The 26,679-nt window shown below is 40.8% G+C and overlaps 1 protein-coding gene across 1 annotated transcript; it reads right to left on the bottom strand.

Annotated features, from left to right (window-relative positions):
• Positions 1-2,338: 2,338 nt before the first annotated feature.
• On the bottom strand, positions 2,339-13,787 carry tcea2 (transcription elongation factor A (SII), 2). Its single transcript, XM_064298070.1, has 10 exons — positions 13,540-13,787; positions 11,294-11,356; positions 11,098-11,203; positions 10,579-10,666; positions 8,769-8,920; positions 7,866-7,922; positions 7,381-7,535; positions 6,739-6,885; positions 6,120-6,191; positions 2,339-3,019 (listed from the first exon to the last, which is right to left on the bottom strand). The coding sequence occupies exons 1-10, from the start codon at positions 13,606-13,608 to the stop codon at positions 3,011-3,013; spliced, it is 918 nt and encodes a 305-aa protein (XP_064154140.1). The 5' UTR covers positions 13,609-13,787; the 3' UTR covers positions 2,339-3,010.
• Between the last annotated feature and the right edge of the window lie 12,892 nt (positions 13,788-26,679).

The raw sequence follows: 26,679 nt of genomic DNA, 5'->3' as shown, positions 1-26,679 counted from the left end.
ACGCCAGAAACTGGTGTGCCTCATCATAAACAACCGGCTGTACTTAGTACTAAACATGAATGAACATGCTAAATTTGGCAATATTGGTGTTTTTCAACAAAAAAAAGCTGACTTGACAGTTATTTTGCAAATGGGAGTTCAAGTATTTTTGTTACAAAACATATTTAATCTGAGTTGCCAGATCAAGTAATTAATATTAGTAGGTGCATTGTAGTAGCTATACTAAAATATAATTTTAGCCATTCGTTGTTTTAGGCTGCTAAACTTACTAAAAACAAAAAGCTAAATCCACTTAAAGGAGGAAGTGACATCCTCAAGCTGTTCGGGCTTATAGCAGCTCAAACACCTCAAACGGCTCAGGGTGGTGGGGATCTAGATCCAGAAATGTGCATTATTAGTTTCATACGGTAGACGTGTAAACAGAAACCGCAAGTCGGTGCTCTTTCAGATCTAATTTATGAAACTTTGAGTCCTGCAATGCCTTCCTCAATCCTTTTAGAACTACAACCCTTTGGCCAGTGATGGACTGGTTTAGACATGTGCCACCACAGGAGCTTTGTCAGAGATTGATGGGGAAATGTATCTATTTAGCCACCCTTTTTTTTTTTTACTGTTTTTTTTTGTGCTGCTAACTTATAAAAGTATTGAGCTTAGCCACAGTTAAGCCCCACCAGATCTCCTGTTTGAACAATAACAGCTGAAACGGACTAGGCGATTTGCTCTCAGACGGGGTGGCCAAGGCCTAATCTGCCCATTGCCGTTTGACTTTGATCATAGCAGGCCTTTGCTTCTAATCTCCTCAGTCTAAACTCGTCTCGGCACATTTATTTATGGTAGAGGTAATTAAGAATTGAATTGCCCCCTGAACAGCATCCAAGTCATGCCAGCACTTGCATTCTGAGCTATTGCTGTTTAATGATAAGAGTGTACTCGGTCATTGGGGGGGGGGGGGGGGGGGGGTTAAAGAGTCCCTTTCTCCAGCTACTTCTGACACTCCTTTTATTTTGTGGGTGGCATGGTTCACTTCAATGATGATGACTTTGGACGGATGTTTCACACCAGCACCAGCCTGTGCATTCATATGAGGGTAACAAATGTTTGTGAAGCCCCATAATGAAGAAAGATCACATTTTGTCTACATTTACTCATTTTTAAAGGAACCAATACAATTAATAGTTAAAGCAACTGCTTCTATCCAAACTATTTTGTATTTTTCTGTGCCACAAGTTGCACACAAAAAGTTCATAAGTAAGTAAACCAAACATGTTCTGAAGTTCTATTTTGGGAAAATTCCTGCTGTTGCTGGCTGCTCTCTGCCAGTAATGGTGTTGTGGGTGGACTTGCAGGGCATTCTCAAAACCCAGAGTGCTTGTGTGTTGGAGCGAGAGCAAGAATCTAAATTTGGAAGAAAACAGATATGTGATCAGCATGTTGCTTGAGGCTTTTAGAGCAAGGGGCTTTGTTGAAAAACTGGAGGCACGACCAACATCATTCACCCCCCATATACAAAATAAATACAAAAAATATATTTTTTCCACATACCGTAGGTCTCCTGAGTCCCACTGTAAACTAGTATCTACAGACACACAAACCCTACCTCTGTGACAAGGACCTAGACTGACTGCTGCTTTTGAACCATACGTCAAGAACAAGGTCTGTACAATTACTGTACAGGTAGAGAACATCAAGTCTATTTTTGTACTTCTGTACACAGAAATAATTGAATGAATCCCCCACTATAACTATTCAGTGACCTTATTCCCTTCCAGAAACTGTTGTAGTCCCACCTCATGAGTACTTTACTTCATCATCAGCAGGGTTTTTTTTTAATATACAAATTGACTCAAGAAATAATGCATTTTCCAAGGGCACTGGAATCTCACCCTTTTTACATAAAACCCACACACACCCTCTTGTGGCCAATTTGTATAAGACAAGTGATCTAGTACATATCTACAACCAATAAAAGGTTCTTGGTGATGCATTCAAGTTTCAACTAATGCTTTTGTTCCTATCACGCTGCCACATGTGATCATCTTCCTATAAGTTAAGGGACAACATTACCACATACACTTTATAAATTAGGATATCAAAGGAAGAAGGGGAAATACAGTTGCACAGAAAATGATACAGCGTCTAAGAAGCAAATTCCAAACTTCCCATCTAGTGTTACCCTGTCAACCCCCTCCATAGCGTACACTGCAGCTAGGCAGTGTGAGGCAATTATTTCTTTAGAGAAGAGGATTCCCCTTTCTAGTTAAGGCTACTGTTATTTTTCACAAGCCCTCTCAACTGTATTCATTAACTACCGTATGAAGAAAGAAGCGTGCAAAGCAACTTACAAGCTTATGTCATAATTTTAATGAAATTCATGAACCCCTCAAAGAAAAGTAAAAATGAAATGTATAGCGAAGAAATTATAAATCTGTAAAAATAAAAAAAAAATAAAAAAACCCTCTATGTTCTGGCCCCTACCTTCCCCCATTCTGTATTATTTGAAAAGGGGCTGAGGCGAAACAGAGTTTTAGTTGCCAAATTCTCATTTCACTGCTTTTTGCACAATGCTGCATTCTGGCATGAACACTCTCATGCTCATTTGGTCACAACAGAAATGCATAGGTAATGTATGCAAGTTAAGACTGCAGTGCTTCATAGTTTCATATCATACCCCAGTGAACAGCACCTGCTGTTGAGTGGAAAATAACCGTTCTGAGAAAATGCCCCCCTCCCTCCCCCCACCCGCGAAAAACCCAAAACAAGACCTTACATGATCAGATCTAAAGTTACAGTAATCATATCAACAAAATATTTACAAGATTTCATGTTCTTAGTAAGAAAAACAACTAAAAATAAAATTAACAACCTTAACTTATTAATATATGCAGTGCTTAATACTCTAAATGTATTATTTATGTACAAAAAAAAAAGAAAGAAATCTGCAATTATAACTAAGTAACCTTCGGTGCTATCCATGTGAGTGCTTGAGGACGAATCTGGACTCTTCCACACCTTAACAGAACTAGGAAGAAAAGAAGAGAAATGCAAGTCTTTATTTCAACTTGTCTATACTACAATTAGTGTACTTATCAAATCAAAACACAGTGGATTTTTGTACTCATTGTGTTCAATTATTCAACCTAGGAGCTAGTATTGTATATTTATTTTATGCAGCGCAAATCAAGAATGCTTTATTATTTTATTTCACCTTTATTTATTTTAGCTATTTTGAAAAGAAGCCCTCTCGTGGACCTGGTCCGGTAGCTACTAGAGGCAAAGCAAAGCAGGCTACAAAGATAGCGGGGAAGCTTCCCAGCGATGGTCTTATATATAAAGATGTACATGTGTAACTTCTTATGTAAATACAGCATGGTAAACACAATCTTTCTTAGCAGGGAGGAGGCAGCATGCATATACATTAGGTCACCATAGTCAATTCGAGACAAGAATGCAGCTTGAACAAGCTTCTGTCTAGCCTTAAAAGAAAAGCATTGCTTGCTGCAAAAGAAAAAAGTTTCAGTTTGATTCCTTATGAGGTTTAATATGCTTTTCATCCAACCATAAACCAAAATAGCAGAAGGATGAGACTTTCAAAGGCCACTCCCTTTAAAGTATCAATATTAACATAATCTGCTGGCCACGAACGAGCACATAAAAAGGTCTTGAATTTTGTTATCTGTGCATTCAGGACTAGATTGAGACCAATAATGGAAATGAAAAGCAACCTGCAAGGCTCTGATTGCCAATGTAAGGGAGGGAGTACTTGAATATATAATTATCAGCACAAAAAATGGAGCTTGGCTGTACGGACTCTTTTTCCCAAATCATTTATAAAAACATAAAATAAACCTGGGGCTAGGACGGGCCCTTGAGGAACACCTCTGTTGCTTTCTAAGAAGCTTGATTTATAGTAATCTACAAATACACACTGTGTTCTATATGCAGGGTAAATTTCTGAACCAGTTCATTGTTCCCTGACCAAGACCAATGTTGCCCAGTCTATACAGCAGTAATCCATGATCTATAGAGTCAAACGGTTTTGACAGATCAACAGACAGTGTTGTTGGCTGCAGTTATGGTGCTACGCCCTGACCTGAACCCTGACTGAACCTGTTACTATCCAGCAGAAACCACTTTAATTGAGCATTCACAAGGGATTCAAAAACTTTGGCCAGGACAGGGAGCTTAGATATGGGCCGATAGTTCTTCACATCTGAGGGATCCAAAATAATAGAAAGGGCATAAGTAGATTTCTGCACACTGTGGATGGTGCACATCACAAAGGTAAGACAGAAAAAAATGGAATAGGTTCTGCAATAAGATCAGCCGCTGTCTTTAGGAGGTGTGGGTCTAGATCGTCTGGGCCTGCTGACTTTTTACCGACTAAACCTTCCAGGGCTTTACAGACTTCAGAAACAGTGACAGGCTCCAAGTGAAAAGGGTTTACAACAGAGCTTGCAACAGAGTTCACCACAGAATATCCCACACAAGTATTTTCAGTGAGAGCTTTCAGATATAATTCTGCTTTGATGTAATCAATCAATTGTGTACATTTATTTCTGAGGAAAGCAGTACAAACTAGATTTCCTAGATAGATGTAGCTTGCAAACAACACTATATCATTCATGTCAAATGTACAGTTTAGGGTAATTTGGTTTAACCAGCTATGAACCTCACTTAGAGGTTTAAAAATATTACAATAGACTATCAAATAAAAACAAACATTAAAGGTTACATTTGCAATTTTCTAACATAGACAAGTATATATTTTTTTTATTTATTAAGACATCCAGAGCTTGCAGAGTAAAAGAGAAAGATTCAAAGTAAAGAAATTATAGTGACTATGAATTTGTAATTTTGAATATATTTTACGGTTCATGAGCCAGGTTGTGTTTGCATCTGTCTAAAACATCCGCCGCCAACAACGCTCCTAAACCAGGAGCATGCCCATCTTTTTCTCACTAATAAAATGCGTAGCCAGTTGTCTATTAGAGTTACAAGAGTCGACACCAGTCTGGCTTTTTGAAGAAAGGTTAGCTGTCATTAACACTAATCTACATGCATATTGAACAACAACGCTAGCTAGCTAGCCCACATTAGACAAATCAGGTCACCTGCAATCTGAATAGCTAATGTTTTGCAAATGTTGTAAAGTTGCTATATAAATATTTAAATTCATTAACCAATTCTCCAACGTAAGACTCATCGCTTGATATTCTGAATGCTACAATAGCCAGCGTCCCATCATCATGCATTCAGCGCTGTACCAACAACTCAAACAAAGACACGGCTTGTTAGAGAACCTGGCAACCACTCGTTTGGGCAGTTTCAATCAAAAGCAACTAGCGAGGCGGTGTCATGCCTTGGGCCAAGATTTCAGTTCTCCCCAGTGGAGACTAGATGGGCTTTCAAATCATCCATTTCTTCTTTACGTTTTGATACCAACACCCAGGGGGAATTATCCGGCAACAGGGGAAAACAGCCTCGAGTTTCAAGTTCCAGTAGTTCATTGTAATAGTCTTTGCACACTTGATTAGAAGCATAACAATGCCAAATTATAATAATGGTTTGCCAAGCACAACAGAATTTTTAAAAGGTACATTCTAGAATGTTCAAAAATTAATCTCGCTATATATTAGTAAGAAAATGGCAAAATAAAGATAACTACATATTTACTTAAAGAACTGCAGTGAATTTTTGTCCTAAAAGTATCTGTGATGGAATCGAGGCACTAGTGAACATCCAACACATAAACAAGGAACAAACACATGCAAAGCTGCTGCAAACACAGCTATTACCCTGAGCACTACTGCGCTCTTTCCAGCATATAGCATTTCCTGTGATTCAACGGACGCTAGCAGTCAACATTTCCACTATTAACCGAGTAAGAAAAGTGCAAAAGGGAGTAAAGTCATGACGGTACTGTATTCTACCTCCCACCCATATATAAATATACTGATGACAGGCAAGAACCTCTTGTACACCAGCACGTGATGTTACCATTGGCAACAGACCCACTTTACAAGCATTTCCTATGATGTATAACTAGCCGTGTCCCTATGTGTACTTGATCAGATGTGAGCATGTTCCTTTATGATGCGTGTGTATAGTGCTCCACCTACCTTCCACCTGTTCCCACACTCGTTACACAGCACAAAGGTGGTCATGGGCTCATCAGCACTGCGGGTCTGCACCTGTAAAACACACACACATGAGCGCACACACACACACGCACACGCACAGTGAATACATACATGTGCTTCGATGTACATCGAAGGGCCATCTGTCACTCAGTTCTCCAAGGGCACTATGGATAACCTTAATCTATCTGGCAAAGAAAAAATCAATACGAGGCCAGCTGTGCTGAGAAAGAAGACTGCAAGGTTTCCAGAGCCGACTCTAGAGTACTTCTCTGAGCTCCCACCGTCACTCACTGCCCCCACTGTGTGACCTGGCTTGCAGTAACATGCAGAGCCCACAGAGGTTCCGCTCTGTCATGTCTGTGTGCTGCTTTGCTCTTAGGTGCATGTGACAGTGTGTGTGTGTGAATTCAGCCTAGGGGAGAATTAGAAAGAGAGCATGGCTGGTGAAAGATGCTGCCTGCTATCCATGGTCGTACCAGAGACAGCAGAAACCGTGCCGTCCCTGGTCTGAGTGTAGTTCCTGAGGTGAATGATTTGGAAGCAGGTGCAGTTATGACAGTGTACCGTACGTGCACAATGTGAGGACAGGAGACTGTACCTGGGTGTAGGTGCAGTTCTTCCCTTTGCACTTCCCACAGATGAACATGTCAGTCTCTGTACCACCCACTTTGGAGAGCTGGTGCTCACGGATAGACTCCTTGGTCAGGGCCTTCCTCATCTCTTTCAGCTCAGCACTTGCCATTTCCTGTATCAAAATATGCACAGAAGTCCGTACAACCAAAATGTACACACTGCCACAAAATTTAACCCTTACAGGTCCACTGCAAATGACCACTTCCCACCTTTAACTGCAGACCCATTCGAACAGCTAACATTGCAAGACTGGGAACAATACTGCTACAGAAAAGCACGCAGGGAATCGTCACTTCATACTGAAGCAAAGACTTTGGTTCTTGTTGAAAATACAGACTAAAATAAACTGACATCAGTTATGGAAACAGGATTACAGACATAACGTGCAGACATAAAAACACAAAAAAGCCAAATTAACCCTGTCCCAATGATGGTGAGCACCAAAGTCTGGGACAACACTGTTGGTCTTGATTTACACAAACAACCAAATTCACGTTTTGCAATGAAGAAAGTATAGGGATAAATTACTCCTCAGTGATGTCACTACTGAAAGCAGCGCATTGGTAGAAAAGGAGTGACGACGGCAGGAGGGAGGCGGAGTTCCCACCTCGGCGCTCATAGTGGCGATGCGCTCGGCAGAGATGTTCCCGCAGAGGACGTTCCGGCGCAGATCTGGGTTCTTTTGGTCCTTCAGGTTGGAGATGCGGCTCCTCAGCCGACTCTTGTACTTCATGTCTGTGGACTTGAAGTCCTGGAAGATGCGTGGATCAGAAGCCCCCGTCAAGGACAATGCAAAAGCACAGACACGTCAGGAGACACGGTCCCTGCTGCACGGACAGCGGCTACATCAGACATCAGGGCACCTACCCCGAAATGCTAAATGTGATCTTTAAAAACCAACCGAATAAAACTCAAATCAAACCGAAACTCAAATCGAAGCTCTGTCCCTATCTGGTGACCATAAAGGGAAAATTGTTAAATCCTTCACCGTTTAAAAAAGTGCACAAATTCAATGTCAAACAAGAAATGGAGCTGCTCAGACATTAGTGGCTTAATGCTTAGAAGTGGTTTGTGAATCCAGCCAAAGGATATAATCTTCAATCTGTGCAGCCAAGTCCTCACAATTTACTCCAATAGTTTTGTAATCATCTGAGGAGAGGGAAAAACATGAACACAAAATTAGTTTTATCACAACACTTCTCAAATCTGCATAGCCTAAATGAACAACACCCAACCAAGGAAAAATTGGACAAATCCTTTAAAGAAACACCCACTCTTAGAAAGGCTCCTGTGGCCACTGTTGAAATCGACAACAGAGCACTGTAGACACCAGACACCACTTGAGACCACAGTGTTGGCACATCCTTTCTAGCCAATTGTGCAGAAGGCATGCCTAAGACTTTGGACTCTACAATGCCCTGCTTGTGGTGCAGAGACCTGTTCAATCCTAGGCCAAAGATCTGGGTGGGCGGGCAGTACTTTCTCCCCTTCATTCCTCTCCCTCGCATCGCACCAAGAGATTTAAACAGGATTCTCTAAGGGGTAACCCTCAGCTTTGGACACTTCAATCCAAATAGAAAAGTCAGTTCTTTTTCTGTTCCGTCTTTATAACAAACACTATTTTCTATTTGCTCATAATATTCTTTAGCAATATTTTTTTTTTTTAAACAAATACAGTAGGTGATATCAAACCATTAAATGACTAAATTTCCCCTTGCTCTTTATCCTTAGGCATTCACCATTTGATCCTGAGGATAGATTAAGGCATCAAGGCCACCTTCATCCAAAAGTGCAGTCTTTCTACACCACACACACTGCACTGCACACACATTCTTCTAAGCATCTAACTGTCACTGAAGCCGAGTGTGGCACTGCACTGCACTGCCCACAGTGCGAGACCAGAAGCAGAACAGGAAACACCACAAGCACAAACAGCTTAATTTGCTACCCAGCTGATCAGCACTTAGGAACAGAGGCACGAGCCAGGGCGTTTACCATCCGTCTGCAAGGCCGCCACCAGCAGCTCCCTGCACTTGGTGCGGACGCTGTCGGCGGTAACGGGGGCTGGGGGAAAGGTGGTGAACTTCGGGGTGGTGGGGGTGGTCGGGGTGGTGGGAGTCTTTGGGATGTCTTGTGTTTTGCTTGAACTGAAACAGAAAACAGAAAACGGTGAGCCGCAAACACCCAAAACCTGTTTTGTTTGACTCCTTTTTTTTTTTTTTTGAAGCTGTCAACAGTGCACAATGCGCTCGGCGGTTGTGAAAGGTTCACGGCGTGAATCCGTAACAAAGCCTTCATTCACTGCACTGCTGAAGCGCGCGGGCCTTTGAGTCACTGAAGCGCATTGTATGGAAACACTGCGATGAAGCAGTCAAAATAGTGGAATTAAAACTGCCGCGCCACAAAACCGCCAGCAAGATGAGTCACAAGCACGCGACTGAACCGGCACCAGTAGTCATGCCTTGAGGGAACCTCGGCTGTTCAGAAACCAGCTAGCCTGTGGCTAAAGTGGCTGCTGAAAAGTTATGCAAATTGTCACGGGAAAGCTCCCTCAGAGCCTAGTGATGTAGTGGTAACGTAATGTGATGTAATTCAAGTAATGCAGGGGTCAGACCGGCATCCTCTAGATGACATACTTTTTAAGCCTGCAACCTAATTTTCAGGTTCACAGTTTAATTACGATAAGGTTATGCAAGAGAATATTCCATGTTTTATAAAACGATTGATCTACTTAAGTTTTTTGGGCCCTATTTTCAATTACTCAACTGTTATGACAAAATACATTTAGGATTTCTTCTTTATGATACATGTTGTACATAAATGCTACTGGAAAAACAAATTCATGTATGATTGATTCCCCCCCCCCCCCCAAATATAGCAACAATGATTTTTTAATATATATTTGCCATTGAAGGTTCATATTTACAAGTAAACAACTTGTGGCATTTTGAACAGTTCAATGAAAATTCACCATATTCCTCCTTCTATATACAGCCTAGAAGTAAATTGCAATCAAGCAAATGTATGAAATGACTGAATGTGTGTGAATAAAAATGCATCAATTTGAGGGACATAGCACTGACACAGTTGAGCTTGTTTCTAAAATCTGTTTACGCAACCCCCCACCCCCCATTTTGCAATGCCCAATTATATTCATCAGAATTCACATTGCGGCAAACTCCACAATCTGCAACCTCCTGAACATATCAAGCTTCACTGCTCATCTTACTGTAGCTTACAAATTGGGAGCATACAGGCATTAGCTAGAGGAAGACACTTCCGGCTATGTAGAAAATCTATGGCTCAAAACACAATCCTGTCAGTTATACTACCATAAAATACAGTAAATTAGCAGTGTTAACCACATTATTAAACAATTTGGCAGCAATCAAGTAGCAATGTTGCTCTATGATAAGCCTGCCCACCGTTAAAGACAATTATTGCACGCTTTTGAAATGCTCAAATCGGCCTTGCTAGGTTGCATTCGTTTTGCCTAATTTTGCATGACATTGTCCCCACATTTGAGAAATTTTGAGAGGGTAGGTTGGGTGACATTCAGAGACTTGGCACCTTTACATTTCATTTTCCTTTCCATACTGTCATACTACTCAAGAAGGTGATGTTTTTTTTCTTGAAAAAAAAAAAACAAAAAAAAACCTTTCCTTCAGTGTCTAGTTGAAGCGTAGGCACATACTGTACTTGAAGCCAAAATCAAGCCACTTGAGGTGAAGCTCATAGTTTGCTAATGGACTACATTCAAGATGAATGCAAATGCTGGACTTGTATGTAGCCAATGAGCACCCACCTCCAATCACTAGACCCTGGGCTGTCATTGGAGGATGGCGTCAGGGGGCAAGAGTCCTTTTTCTTCTCCATCTTGCCATCAGAACCGTCTACAGCCAAACAGAACACAATGAAGGTTTCACTTTGATCATGCTCAAAAATTTAAACCTTGCACACCAACTTGCACCAAAACCAACATAATTCGACATAATTTCCAGTCAAGTGTGAGTTATAGCTATGTGCCTTCCTATCCGTTAACTTGAAACAGTCACTTTAACTAACTACTAACGAAATATTTTTCTATATTTATCAGTATGTTATTGAGTATATTGACATAAACAGCAGAACGCTTAAGCCACTCAAATATAAAAGTCTGAGACTCCCACAAAGACAATTATTTGCACTGTACTTACTGTAATACATGTTGATACTACAACAAAGAGTAGAGGTACTCCTGAAAATACAAATGCATTTCACCCCAAATATTTTTGCATCTGGCAGAAAATAATGATAACTGGAGCCACATCGTGTGCTTTCATACCCAGCAGCTTCTTCCATGATTTGATGAGGGACTTGGCCAAACTCTGCACTTCCTCCTCGGAGCTCTGCTTCCTCACTGCGTTCACCGACATGCCGATCCTGGTGGACTGCAAATAATATTTACACAGACCCTTAGACCCACGGCTTAAAGAGGTGCAGTCAGCTGAACGTTGCGGTAAATATACGCTTCATTTCACCTGCAGCGTTTCCAAAGACATCGTCATGTTTTTCAGCTCCTTCAGCAAATCAATAGCCCCATCCTGAAATGAATGAAAATTATGAGAACATATCACAAAGTAAGAAAAAAATACATGAAAAAACATTTGCCAATCATAGTCAACATCTACTCTGGTATGCAAATCTGTAAGCATTCTATTCAAATATTTGCCATTTTTGACTTAGCTAGGGAAACAGCATTTCCATTCATCATTTAGACCAAAAAGAATTGGGGAAACACTGCCTTAATGGATGGATTTTTCACCAAAGGCCTGTTTGGTACTAACATGGCTGCAACAGAAAACTGACAGTTCCTTGTTTGTGTATATCTGTGTATACTTTATGGACTGCATTTATATATTTGCATTGATCTCAAATCAAAGGCTGATCAAGGTCCCTTTACTGGTGGTGATATAAAGATTTATGCAAGGCTTAAAGCTAAACTGTTAAGGCTGGTCAGATACAGTACAAGAAGTTGACAATGCTGCTCTTGACTAATTTCTCAGTTTATATTTGGCAAGACCTGCTTATTCCTGATCAGGGTTGCAGGGCGTGCTGGAGTCTATCCCAGCGTACATTGGGCGAGAGGCAGGAATACACCCTGGACAGGTTTCCAATCTATCACAGGGCACACACCATTCACTCACACACTCATACCTATGGGCAATTTAGAGTCTCCAATTAGTCTACCTGCATGACTTTGGAATGTGGGAGGAAGCGGAGTACCCGGAGGAAACCCATGCAGACACGCAGAGAACATGCAAACAGTGAGGCAGCAGTGCTACCCACAGCACCACCGTGCCGCCCTCTAGACAAGCCAACACCAAGCAAATGGTATTGCTGGCCCACGTTCTCTGCCCCTTAAACCAGTTAAATCACTACTTATTTTGCGTACGATCATGATTCTAAATATTGATACGACTCGTTACTTAAAAGATAACGTTTTGGCCACGATGGTGTTAACCACGTTTAGATCATTATATGCAATTTTGGGAGGAGCTCAGATGCTAGTAAATCTATGCATTTTCTGGTTTTACGGTGATTTTCATGAATTTTCCATTGCGTTGTCGTATAATGGGGTACTCGTTTATTTAAAGATTTGCAGAAGAATCCTCTTCTTTTTTTTTGGAAAAAAGTGTCATTCATTTCCAAAACGCAAAGACTGAAATATTGCCCCAAAATGAGAAAAATACGCGCATCCCTCCTCATTATGGGGTCCTTCAGAGATGATGTCACGGAAGACCATTCTGGAGCTGGACCAGCTGCCACCTCATCAGCTGTAGCTGTAGCGTACCACGAGACTAAGCAGATGAAAACAAATCGTGATTACAAACGTTAGGCTACATTTAACGAGAGCAATTAACGTTCTGAGATGGGATTAATGACACTCGTGATTTTTTATCTAGCCTGGGACCTGCAGTCAATTTCAATATATGTTATAGTAGCTAACCAGTCAACAACTGCCTTCTGCACTACCGAAAGTAAAACCATCCAATGTGTTTGAAGTGAAACCGTTTATGTTTCGGTTTAAATACGTTTGTTTGGACAGTAACTTGCATAGATAGGTAAATATACTTATGCTAACGTTACCCATATCATTGATGAGATTTCCCATTCCCTGAAGCAAGGTGTGGCAAGCACCGATACAGTTGGATAGTAGCCGTCTACGACAGATGCCCGTTGTAGTAAGCAGGCTAATAAATACTTGCAAATAAGACTGGTGTTGTGATAACAAAAAACGAATTCTCGGACCTCCATGAGCTAACACCGTGTTGCAACTGATCTGGTCATTCTCGATTAGCTACCTTCCAATCAGGTGGATATTAGCACTTCAGTAAACTGTGTTCGAGAAGCAAAAATGAAAGTAAAATTCATCGACTAGCCAATTTAACGTATGTGTCTGACAACCTTATAATTGCAAGAGTTCATTAAACCATTAGAAAGAATCGGCATGACAATATTTTAGAATGGCCTAATTGTGGCTGATAGATAGATAGCTAGCAACCTGGCCGAACAGTGGCTAACACTCAAAACAAGAGCTAGCCAGGTGATGCAACAAAACGTTGCTCTCCAGAACAGAACTCTCCAGAAATTTCCAGCTAAACAAATGTAACTCACAATGGGCAAAATAGTGCCTGCAGATTGATACACGATTTCGGATGCTTGGAGTATTTGGCGAACTAGCGTGTAAAGTCAGCTACCTAGTTAGTACGGCTAGCATACTTACCGTATTTTTCTTGTTCACCATCTTATCAAGCTTTTTAGCAATGCGCTCGACTTCTTGGTCCTTCGCCATTTTAACAATATATTTTCCAAACACTCCCACACGCTACAACATCCTCCATTTATATCCAAAATGTGCCCACAGTTTGCTCTACACAGTCTACTGCGTAAACGAGGTGAACCGCTGCTGTGCCGCAGTATGGCGCTCGCCTGCCAGGACACAACTGTCCAGAGATGTACTAGCATGAAAGAGTTTGGGAATTGTAGTTTTTTCCTCTGCGGTGGCTGAATCTGGTGGAGTCCAAGAACTGTGGGTGGAGTTTTCTTGGGAGCCACACAGACAACGAGGTTCCATTGGACTGTTCTTTGTAGGGTTCATTACATTAATTAAAAAAAAAAATGTGCCACTTGAAAAATAGCTACAGTAGCCTATTTTTTTGTTGTTTTAATTAGTTAACACTAGAAATGCCACTGCGGTCAATTTGACCATTGTCACTGCATGAAATTCATATGTGAAATGTGAAAAACTACGGTGGCTCTGAAGTGCAAAACACAAAAACAAAAAGAAAACGCAAAAACAAAAACTTTCAGCCCTGAGGTGCAGATGCAACATACAAAAACAAAAACATGCAACCCTGAAGTGCAAAACACAAATACAAAAAGAAGTGCACTGTTGCACTTCAGGGCCACTCCTTTTTGTTTTTGTATGTTGCATCTGCACCTCAGGGCTGCTAGTTTTTGTATGTTTGTGTTTTGCACCTCAGGGCTGCTCCTTTTTGTTTTTGCATTTTCTTTTTGTATTTGTGTTTTGCACTTCAGGGCTGCACATTTTTGTTTTCGTATGTTGCATCTGCACCTCAGGACCACTCCTTTTTGTTTTTGTATGTTGCATCTGCATCTCAGGGCCGAAAGTTTTTGTTTTTGCATTTTCTTTTTGTTTTTGTGTTTTGCACTTCAGAGCCACCGTAAAAACCCAAGTTTGCAGCTTTATTGTGTGGATGTGTGAGGTTGTATCTGAATTCCATGTGTTTACATTAGGTCAGAAAGTGCAGAAGTTAGTGTTCTAAGGGCTGAGAGTGAGTGGACATTGTGGTTATTTTTGAAGGACACCTTTAAAAGTGCCAAACTGTTTGTGCTGTATAGGCATAGGGCATGCCCCGCCAAGCCATGACTTGGCAGATGGCGTACCTGTCTTTTCAATACCTAGACAAAGAAACAGGCCTTTGTGCACAAGACCAGTTTGAAATGTGCCACAGGAATAACTCTTTGTGGATTTGGAGAATCAGATTATCTAATCAGAAGTCAGAACAAGACATCTGCTGGGAGTAACATTCAAAGTTAGAATATAAAAATATGTTCTGCCTGTATAAAAAAATATTTTGGGACAATTAAGGACATACATTTAAAAAATACTTGCCAATATTGTGACTGTAATTTGTATGAAACTGGGAATGTATAGCTAAAAATATATGTACATGCACTGAGGCTGTTTATACCCAGTGGAAAATGTGAATCCTGTGCATATAGAAGCATCATCATAGACTGGAAAGGAAACAGTGGAAGGGGTGACTTCTACTGGTAACCACTAGAGGTCACTGTACTACTGACTTTCAACATCCAATCTCGGTCCTCACGTCCATGACCCACTTTTGGTAAAATGCATATTGGTGTGAATCGGGTTGAGGGGGGGCGGTGAGGGATGAGGACATATATGTTGTTTTCCTCATATGAATCATAATAGAAAAGAAAAGATAAATATGAAGTAACAAGAAAATGCACTGGGAGCTGGAGCCAGTTGCCCCTCTACAAATGAACACAAATGATTCATGAAAAACACATTGAACAAAAAAGTAGTTCTGGTAATAATACAGCTTTAGGTAGCAACTGTAGCGGTGGAAGCTTAATTGCTGTACTTGCAGTGGTAACAGCAGTGATGGTGGATTCAGTGATAAGATTGTAGTTGTAGCAGCATTGATGATGGTTGCAGTGAAGTTGCAGTTGCAACAGTTGTAGCAGAGGTGGTGGTGGTAAGGTTGTAGAAGTAACCGCAATGGTAGAGAGTGTTGCTGATATGATCAATTCACAGGCCCCTGGGGCCTCTGCTCACATGCACTGCGTGTTTGGGTGGTGGTGTGTAACACAAGGAAACCCCACCTCAGCAGGAGCCAACCTGCTTTACAGAGGACCCACCCACTGCTACTGTTAGCTTTTCAGATACATAAATACATTCCCCATTGTGCCTGGATCATGTTTGACATTTATGAGTGTTAATCTGACCTATAGGCATTTTGAGATTCTGGCAGTTCGGTAAAACTTTTATGTTTGTCTCAGCTGATGTTAATTTGTAGTTTCTGGCATTGAAAATCTATATAAGATCCTACACAGTCAAATAGAGGGCCACAGGCTTTTACAATCTTTGAATAAATAATAAAATGGTTCTTCAAAAAGGGAAACTTATACATTCTAGTGTAATAATAATCTGTTTCATTCATCTTGTTTTATGGCCTTTTCATTCATTACCATTTTTCTACAAATAAAAAACATCAGTGTCGGTGCAGTTGTTGTTTTCACAGAGAATGAGGTTGAGTTTGTTGAGGAATATTCACAAAATGGGTTCTAGTGACTTTGTGACTTTGTGCCATGAACCGCAGTTGCACTTATTTTATTTGCTGTGTTATTTGATTCTTTGTTGTGAGCCTTTTCTTTTACTGTATTGCTCAAAGGGCTCGATGTCACCTCTGAACACAATAATTCTGTTGTGTCACTTCAGTGATGAGCCATTGTATCAGATCCTGACACTGCTGGTGACAACTCTGCATTTTTGTAGCGACATTCTTAAGTAATGATAATCATTTTATGTTTCAAGAGTAGGATCTGCTGAATTCTAAATTTGGGTTTCACACAACAGTTGAAGTGGAACAGATTTTTGTTCAAATCATAAAGGGCAGTAGACAGGCCAAATCTATACCATTACAAGGTAATTATTAGAACAAATTTAGGAATTTTTAACCAATTTAAATTATGTGCTCTTACATTAAAAAACAAAATATTATTGACTGAAAAATGTTTCCATTCATTATCAAATTGAATGCCACTTATCACTGATTCTAGTAGATTTTCAGTAGACATTAAGTATTGTCTACTCCAAACAATGATATTACTATAACTTTTATAATCCAGGTTAAAATAAAATTTGAATATTTAGAAAACTGTATGCTAGTCATTGATTCAGATACTGTGCATAGATCTGCATATTTCTTCTTAATTTTGACCAATGAATCAAATGTTTAAAGAGCATTTCATAGCATGTTTAAATTTGTATGAAAACAAAATTGATACAACTTTTGTTTTTCAGGATGCAGCAATTTTGTTGTGATGAGAGCGCTGATTACATATGTTCTTGTTCTGGCCTTTGGTGAATTAGGTTTTGTGATTCCAGTTCATGAAACATTTATTAAGTGATCATAGACATGAAATGACAAGTACTTTTTTTAACAAGACAGGCCTGTCATTGAATGTACCATTCGTCAAGACAATGAACTCTTGGGAAGAACATAAAAATGTGAAAGATTGGGTTACTCCATAATCCAGTCTAATACGTATCAGATGTGTGTGTGTGTGTGTGTGTGTGTGTGTGTGTGTGTGTGCTTGTGTATGTGCGTGTGTGTGTGTGTGTGTGTGTCTGTCTGTGTGAAGCCCTTAAACAAATAAATGTGCTGTAAAATGCTGCATGAATTATTTATTTTCAGTCAGTGCAATGTGTCGCCAAGAAAAAAACAATTTGTAGAACTTTCTGTATTTCTTTCTGTTAACTGATTTGATTACTTAAATCATATACACATGCAAACAAGTACATGGCTTAAAGCTGTGTGCATTATTTGCACTGATATACTTTACTTTATGTTGTATTCCACAGCAACGCCACATCAGTTTTAATGCATCTGGACAAGACTGGGATTTTTAGACTTAGGTAGATATAACACTGTTGAAAAGCAGCATTCTCTGTGTAGATAGTAGGCAAACTACCAAAGAGCAGAATATCATTCTCCCAGAAAGCCCGAAGTCTCTTTCCCAATGAATATACATTCGCATAGACTTTTTTCAGTAATTGTTTTCAGTAAACTGTTTGTTCTATTTTTATGTGAAAGGAGGCTCAGTCTCTCAGGACCTGGAGGACTGTGAATAGAATCTTCAGTCCTCAGAAGTAAGACTAACACTTCATTGTTTAATTAACTGTATTGGTTTGGGGAGTGTTGTGGAGTAGTGTGAAGTAGTATAGAGAATATCTGGCTAATTTAGCCAGAAAACAAGAGTAGAAATACAAGAGTGTGGAAATATACATGCTATTGGTGCTAAAGAAGAATATCTACCCCATAACAACTTTTTCTTCCCCCCAAACCACTGAATAAAACATTTTCTTCTGTAACTCCCTGCAGGGAGATTTGCAATCACACACTTTTGGTAAAGAAAGGAAAATAAATATTATGTATGTAATTTTGCATTCCTGTGGAAAGAGATGAAATTGCTCATGTCACCACCACAGGCATTGTCCAAGGCATACATTTTCACAAACTGCCAACACGCATGCAGAAAGGTCTCTGTGAATGAGGTGAGGCCACATCGTCAATTCAGATATTACCCCACGAAAAAACTACAGCAAACACATCTTTTAATCGAGACTAGAATGTGCATGGGACATCATGTGCAAATAAAAGACGAATGAGGAATAATGCAGATTTTCTTTCTCATACATATCCATTTGCTGGTAAGAGAACAGAAGAGCCTTGTGTAATGCTGAGGGAGACAAACCTTCAGGAATGGTTGTGCAATGAGTAACTTGGTCCCTTTTCTTGCATGAGGCCGAAAAGAGGTTTTTCCCCTTTGCATTTGAACAGTTCAGATCAGATGCAGATTTTAAGTTTGCAAGTGTATTATTTGCATGTACTGTGCAGAGAACAATCACATTTTTGAGGGCACACTGCACTGTCTGGATGCTAATACTCCTCAACCCAACCCTTGACATTTTTTTCAAACTGACATACAGCATGTGCATGTAAGGCTGTTGGTATATATTTATTATGGATCTGGGGTTTGGTCCCAACAACAGCTGTGTAACTTACAAAGCCCTTTCACAGCTAGCTTTAGCCATGATATACAAGTCTGCTGATTCTGTGAGTGTCAGCTTTACCTTTTCTGAGACAAGCACATCGTGGTATTTGTGGTGTTTTTCACATGAGATAACAGAGGCACAGTTGCTTTGGAAAGCACTGCATAGAGTTGGCATGCTGTGCTGCATTTGGTATATCGACCCTTTTGTCTCATTTGAAAGGCCTGTTCAGAGGAAAATTCTGTGCTGAATCAGTCTGACAGATACAGTACGCGCATGAACAGATAGAGGCAAGCCGCAAACAAGAGAGGACTGAAAAATATCCAAGACTATTCAAAACAATGAATTGTTATCTTGCTTCTGTCAAGAGTCTTCACTGTCGACAGAAGCACATGCTCTAAATCTCAAACACCTGTACCCAGGCACATAAAACACTATCTTGGACAATCTTGATAGTCCAAGTGAATAGTGATGATTTGTTATGTTTTGTACACCACAAAGTTATATACCTGTTAAATGTCCAAATGTAAATGTAAAGTAACATTAACTTTTTGTTGAATACAGTAGCCTAGTGGACAAGTGAAATAGAGAGTATCTTTGCTTTGTTTAGTAGATAACGAATGCAATTTTGTCCTTCCTTTGTCCCCTTTAACGAAGCAATATGTATTCTAAGGTGAAGCTCAGCAGCTTTTGTTTCAGTATGTTACTCTGTTTTTCATGCATTTTTGATGATGATCCATGTGAATTGTGCTGTGTCAGAGCTGTCTGCCCTGTGTTTCATGAGACGAAACGGTCACACCTTGAATAAAGCAGGGCTCAAGGGCACAAGACAAAGGGCATACTTAGTCCATGACTGATGCCATTATTTTAGTTTATCAGCACAATTATCAACACCCCCCCCAACATACACACACACACACACACATACACGCACACCAAGAGACATGACATCATCATCCTGTCCCTGAAATTGAGATTCAACTGGGGCACAGGGAATTTTTTTTTCCCAATTCCAGTGACAGGAAGTACAGTGATACAGTGCACAATGGTGCCATGCCACAATCCCCAACCCGCCCCCCCACCCCCCCATCCCCCATCAGCCCTCCCAGCATAGCACCCCCACCCTCCCCCCGGCACATCCTTGGCCAGCTCTGCTGGGGAATTATAGTACTTCCCTTTGGCCAGCTTCAGTAGGGCTGTGGAAGGTGGCCGGTACTGGCCCGCTGTGGGAAGGCATGGGTCGCTGAACTCTCACACAGTGTTCTTCCCATTCAACACTTCCTACATAGCCTGCTCAACACCAGATAGATGTGTTACTCTTTTTTCTTTTTTTTTTCGAAACAAAAAAACAAAAAACAAAAAAAAACAACGAGGTAGGTTCCAGGGGGGATTCTGAGAAGAATAGAGAAACAGGGCAAAACACAAAGTCTGCGTGTTTCCTTCGCATAGCGTCCATGGAGTTGGCTCTGGGGTGACATTAATGTCTGTTAGCTGCAATCATCACTCACTTCACCTTAAAATGGTTTTGTCCCTCTCAACATTAACATTCACTAAGTCATTGTGCTATTATACCACATGCCTTCACCAATGGATCCATTACCTACTTCAAATCATTATAACTATGCAGATATTCCCTGTAAAAATGTATGTTTAAAAATGTGAGAACATTTTAAACATTAAAATGGACATACAGTGCCCTCCATAACATTTGGGACACAACATATTTTTTTTGTGATTTAGCTGTACGTTCCACAATTTATAATGTGTAATAAAACAATTTGCATGTGGTTGAAGTGCAGATTCTCTGCTTTTATTGCAGAGTAGTTTTATGCCTTTTGGTTTCACCATATATAAATTACAGCACTTTTTATACATACCCCCATTTCAGGGCATTATAATATTTGGGACATATTAATGTTATGTAAATGAAAGTAGTCATGTTTAGTACTTTCTCACATATCCTTTGCATGCAATTACTACTTGACGTCTGTGACCATAGACATCACCAGGTGCTGAGTATCTTCTCTGATGATGCCCTACCAGGCCTGTACTTCAGCTCCTGCTTGTTTCAGGAACTAGGTACCTTAAGTTTTCTCTTCAGCATATGAAACGCATGTTCAATTAGAATCAGAATGGGTGACTGACCTGGCCAGTCAAGAATTTTTTTCATTTTACCCTAAATGAATCCCTTGTTGCTTTACATTTAGTTAATAAAAATTTCATGCAAATGTAAATACCATCCAGTGAGTTTGGAGGAATTTGCTTGAATTTGAACAAATAAGGTGTTTCTGTGCACTTCCCAATTCATTCTGTTGCTGCTGTCAGCAGTTACATCATCAATGAAAACAAGTGACAGGGGTTTGGTTTGGTGTTTGGTTGACAAGTCTTTCTTCATTATGGTGAGAATTCTTTGGTCATCAACTGTAGAGGACTTCCTTGGACTACCAGGCACTTCGCGATTACTGAGCTCGCCAGCACTTTATTTCTTAATGATGTTTTAAATGGTTGATTTTGGTAAGTCAATGTCTCTGACTGTTTTTTTTTCTTCACGTTTATCAGCCTCAAAGTGACATTCTTCCATACGGTGATTCGCAAAACCAAATAATTCACATTAGTAAAAAAAAATTCATGCAAAAATAGTTTTTAAAATACACTGTTAATACTAGTTATTTATCATATATGGTTTATTCATGCTTGCAAAAATACATAAAGTCAATTTTCAGTTCATTCATTTTATTCCTTTTTGTTTTAAATCCACATTGTCCTTGATACTTTATAGAATTCTCTAAACAAGCATAGCATATTAGCACAGCCAAATGAAAATATGCAAGGATTTCTGTTTGCAGGTTAGTGCACAAAAGCAGCACTTCTTGTTTATTAGCAACAATAAGAGCCCCCCCAAGCCCCACCAAAGCAGCACAATTCCCAGAAACCCCTAGGCCTACCCTTGCCATCCTCATTCAGGAATCACACACTGGACAATTAATCTGCTCCGGGATCTAATAGACTAACAGACTCATCCAGCTCACAAGCCTTGGACTAACCTCATTTCCCTCATGACTCTCATAATTGTATGAGAGTTAGTGTGTGTTAGGGCTGGGGGGGGATGGGTGTGAGTGTATGAGTGAGTGTGTGTCCTTGTGCGAGTGTATGTGTGTTTGTTTTTTCCACCAGTCTGTGCTGTACTGCAGAATCAGCACCTCTGTGGTCCTCTTCTACACCCACTGTCCCCTCTACAGGGAGCTCAGAGGCTCCAGACTTTGGTAAGTGAACCCTGAGGTCACGCTGGAATATTACAGTGAGGTCCCTCTGAGATGTTAAATGTTAAACGTGCTATATTTAAATCTAATTGTTGTTGTGGAGACTGTAAGAAACAGCACTGTGTTTTCACTCTCTCTGCTACACTCCAGCTCTTTAACACAGACTGTAGTTTAAAACCCCCTCCCTCATGTATTTAACATTTTCCAAATAGCTGTGCAGACCACAAAATAGTTTCCCTAGTTTTGTGGTGAGTGGAATACTGGAGACTCTCCCTTTTCTAAGATGGTTACAACTGAATTTAACATGCTGCTCTACTGTAAAGCTATACCCACTTATTTTGGGGGGATGACAATTACAGCATCAACACCACAAAGGATGAAAAATAATTATTTGGTTGTAACATGTTGTAGTAGTTCTCGGCAATATAATCATTAAGTTTGAGACCTTACATGAAACAACAAAAACCTAAATATAAAACAGCCAAAGATAATACTGGCATTAAATAATAAATATTCAAGCATGTCCCAAGCAATGTGCATTTGATTTCTAGCTATCCTCAATGTTTTTTTTTTTTTTTTCATGAGCCATTGTCTTTCAGCAGAGTTTTGACATTACATGAGAAAACAGAACTGCCGAGGAAGAAAAATGAACAAAACAAAACAAAAAGTGAAAAAAAAGGAAAAAAAAAACTTCCCAGTGCCTACTGTACATGCAAAAGTTTCCTGACCCCTCATCTGTAAATAAAACTAGCAAATCCAGACAAAGGTCAGCGCATGTACTGCAGTTACTATTCCACTCCCATTCATTATCTGCTGTACGTGAACTTCAGCCAAGTAGAAGTGTGTCCTGTGCTGATAGCATTGACCTGTGGGTCGGGTTTTGGGAATCACAAAAATCTGATTTATGTTCCCACAGCGCAACAACAAACGAAGTGGGTTATCTTCAATCCAGTATTAACTTCTCACGAAACGTTTTTTAAGAGCAAATGCTTCGTTTTGTTTTGGTAAGCATTGGATTGCAAAAACAGATTTGTACCGGAAATTGATTGAGGCAGAAAAATAGTCAGTTTACTGAAAGACGCCCACTAAAAGGCCAAGGCTAGAAATTGTCATGCATTTGTAAAACAACTTGCTTACAGTATGTCTTCCGTTCTCTCGCGAGTACTGTTCAAGGCAAGTGGCCCTGAACATGGATATTAAATAACAAACGAATATGTTGATTTGTTGGATTATTTATCATTCAGATTGAGTACTCTGGGTATAGTTTTATTTATTCGTTGCGGGAAAGCTGTCAAAATGAAACAAGTTTTGATGTAGAATTTTGCTGTAATAACATCACAGTTAAGGCAGAGTGTACGCCTCAAGGTATTCTTTGAGCATTTTTTGGGTTAAACAAAAAATGTAATGTTTCGGAAGTGGCTTGGAACCCATATTGCTGCGTCTCTAAAAAAAAAAACGAAGGGCTCCATCTTCTTTATCTCCGTCCAGTTCCCGCTGTGATAATATGACCCTTTAGGTTTTTAAAAATGGAAAGAGAAAGAAATTGAATTATCTGTGGCCAGCAGATAGCAGTGAGTCATACCATGGGAAAGTGACCTGCGCCCCACCCAAAAAAGTGAGCTTGCAATTCTCTGGTACTGTAACAGATATTTATTGAGCGTGTCTCACAGATGAGACATTCAACATAAATACACACTTCCTGAAGTGCTCTCTTTGCAGAAGTGGCATTTTTCAATCAAGTTAGAACCTACTTCCTGTATACTCTGCCTATATTTGTAGGAAGAGGCAGGAGGATGTCAGGGAAGGGAAATGTGATTAGATATCCTGACTTGGGTAGAATTACAGAGGTGACATCTGACTGGTTAAAAACATGGGGTTGTTCTCTTAAATCTTTAAAGGCTTTTGAAAAAAGGAAACTGGACACTTTTCTAACATTTTGTGCTGGCCTTACACTTTTTTTACTTTTTAAAAAAATTACCAAGAGGAGAAACAGAACCTGGATCACTTGACCATCACACCTCTCAGGTATGATACATGAAAGTTTTGTTTTGTTATCTTTCCAAAGCAATCACTGTTTGGTTATTCTGTTTTTAAAAGAAGAATGAATAAATATGAAGTCATGAGCTGGAGATTCAACAGAACCTGTCACAATAGCTGAAAGGCGCATGAGGGCAAAGGTCATGGTCATGGGGTTGTACCGTTAGTGTGAGCTCCGCGTGTGTCTGTGAGAAGAGAGGGAGGGGAACTGGGGTGAGGGAACAGGGGTGAGGGGGATTCCCAAGCATGATGTTCCATCCATCACCACACTTCCCTCCTTGAAGGGATCTAAAATAGCACCGTGTGTGAACCTGACCTCTCCCACTCCCAGTGCACAAACTGGAGCACTCCTGTGTGTGTGTGTGTGTTTAGAGAGAGAGAGAGAGAGAGAGAGAGAGAGAGAGAAAAAAAAGAGAGAGGGAGTGAGTGTTGGTGTCCCTGTGTGGTCTGTGTGTGTTTGTGTCCCTTTGTGGTGTATGTGGGTGGGTGGATATGTGTGTGTGTGGGGGGGTATTTGTGTGTGTGTGCATATCTATCTGTTTTTTGTGTGTGTGTGAGAGAGAGAGAGAGAGAGAGAGAGAGAGAGCGTTGGTGTCCCTGTGTGGTCTGTGTGTGTTTGTGTCCCCTTGTGGTGTGTGTGGGTGGGTATGTGTGCGTGTGTGTATATGTGTTCGTGTGTGAGAGAGAGAGTGTGTGTGTGCGTGTTTCTGTGTATGCGTGCATGTATCTGTGTGTGTGCATGTGTGTACGCGTGTGTTTGTGTGTGCGCGTGCGTGTGTGTGCGCATGTGTGTGCGCATCTATGTTTGTTTCCCTGTATCTAACTATCAGAAAGTCTCAGTGTGTGTTCTCTCCCTTACAGAAAAGGGAAAAAAAGCTTAAAGAAAAGAACAAGAGCAGAGAGAAGTTCTTTACAGCCACTGAGTCTGGAGTTGTGGCCAAATTTCCGCTGTGGTGTAGGTGTGGTGCCCCAGCTCTCTGGCAGCGCGCGCGAGAGACGGGGGTGGATAGAGACAGAGGAAGAGGGCGAGAGAGACGGCCGTGTGGAGGGGAGTGCTGGTCGGCGCGCTGGGCCGGGAGCCAGCCCCGTCCGACGCCAGGGCTGGCACGGTAGCCGTGGGTGGGTGGGCGTTGTGGAGGTTGAAAGAGGTAACCCCCTCGTCTCCCCAGCCGCTCCGTCCCTCCCCGCCCGGCACTCCGTCCAGCTTTCCTCGCAGCCGATCTTATCAGCCCAGGCCACGGCGGCCAGCAGGAACATCCCTGCCTTCCTGTCCCAGGCTGGAGGGGGGTGGGTGGAGTGAGAATGTGTGAGAATATGTCAGGAGAAGCAGGGGAGCGTGGGGCACTTTGTCACTTTTCTAACTTTCACCCATGACCATGACGCCACTTACCTCCAGAAGTCTCCCTGTCTGTCCCCTCTCCTCCCTTTCCAGTAAAGTGACTGTACAGCGTGGGTGTGCCTCATATCTCCTTTCAGCACACATGCACACGCACACACACACACACACTCACAAATGGACATACACACACACACGGACACAAACAAACTGACATTCACACACGCACACACACACACGCACACAAAAGGCATGGATTGGAGTACATACACACACACGTATGCACTCACATGAACACACACAAAAAATTATATTTGTGCACACTTGCACGTTAACTCACATGTCTGTACAATCACTTCATTTTGTTTCCAACCTGCCATGCTGATTTTGAAACCTTTAAAGAATTAAAGTAGTCAAAGCATTTAACTCAGTCTTTGCCTTTCCAGCATGCGATGGAGTAGATAAATCAGGGCCTCCAAAGTAGGTATTCGCAACTTCTACTTTCTCTGAACCTTGATGCTGATAAAATAGCCAGAAATGCACTATACTTGAAAACATTTGCATTTAAAAGATAAACTTTTAAAAAGTTTTTTCTGCAGGTGTCGGTGTTTCATATGAAAGTGTTCTGCTGTTCTAATGCCACTTTAAGGTGCCCTTTGACCTCATCTGATAGTCAGGCATATATGGTTTGAACTGCTAACCTCAAGGGGCTTTTGTTTCAGGTTTGGAGATTGACACCTCTTGACGGTATATCCTTTCATTAAGAGAAAAGGCAATATGGGGGTTAAGCGGTTTTGCTGATGAGTTCTTTTCAGCCGTGCTGAAGAAAGTAGGATGCATTCAGCAGATGACTTCCGTTTGAATGATGTTTTGGGGCGTCCTTTATGACACGCATTCAGTGAGATCTTCATCACGGGGGGATTGAGGGGCAGCCACTGACCCCATAGCGCAGCGTTAATGAGCGGTCTGTGTGCCATGCAGCTCCTGAAGCCTACAGTAGGTGAGGAGGAGCCGGGCAAACAGCAGGGGCCTGTGTTTGCGGTCTTCATTCCAGTTCTTCTTTCGTTTGATATGATTGGATCGGCTCTTCGTCAGTCACCGTGCCTGGCCTATTTATGGGGACCTCTACACAAATTGAGGTCAAACAGAGCCTTATTTGGTATGACTTCCTTATAATTTCAACTTTAGATAAAAACTGCTTTAAAAACCCTTAAACTGCTGTCTGTAATAAACATGAAATTATTGATACTTTCCAGATTGTTCAAAAAGACCTTTTCTTCATTTCAGAAAGGCACTGAAACTGCAATATAAATGTAAAAATTGTTTTACTTTAACTTTGGCATTTAAACAATTTTATAACATTTGCAAGCCAAAAATGCATACAACAGCAAAACAAAATCCAAA

This window comes from Anguilla rostrata, chromosome 11, assembly GCF_018555375.3.
Source record: "Anguilla rostrata isolate EN2019 chromosome 11, ASM1855537v3, whole genome shotgun sequence".
Taxonomy (NCBI): domain Eukaryota; kingdom Metazoa; phylum Chordata; class Actinopteri; order Anguilliformes; family Anguillidae; genus Anguilla; species Anguilla rostrata.
Note: the sequence above shows the minus strand (reverse complement) of the source record. Positions and strands in the feature narration are given on the sequence as shown.

What these genes read in the sequence shown, in the direction of transcription:
- tcea2 (XM_064298070.1), bottom strand. Translation starts at nt 13,608, where the DNA reads ATGGCGAAGGACCAAGAAGTCGAGCGCATTGCTAAAAAGCTTGATAAG. An exon ending in TGGTGAACAAGAAAAATACG is followed by an intron (nt 11,357 to 13,539) that starts GTAAGTATGCTA and finishes CATTCATTTCAG; the next exon opens with GATGGGGCTATTGATTTGCT. An exon ending in TGTCTTTGGAAACGCTGCAG is followed by an intron (nt 11,204 to 11,293) that starts GTGAAATGAAGC and finishes TATTATTTGCAG; the next exon opens with TCCACCAGGATCGGCATGTC.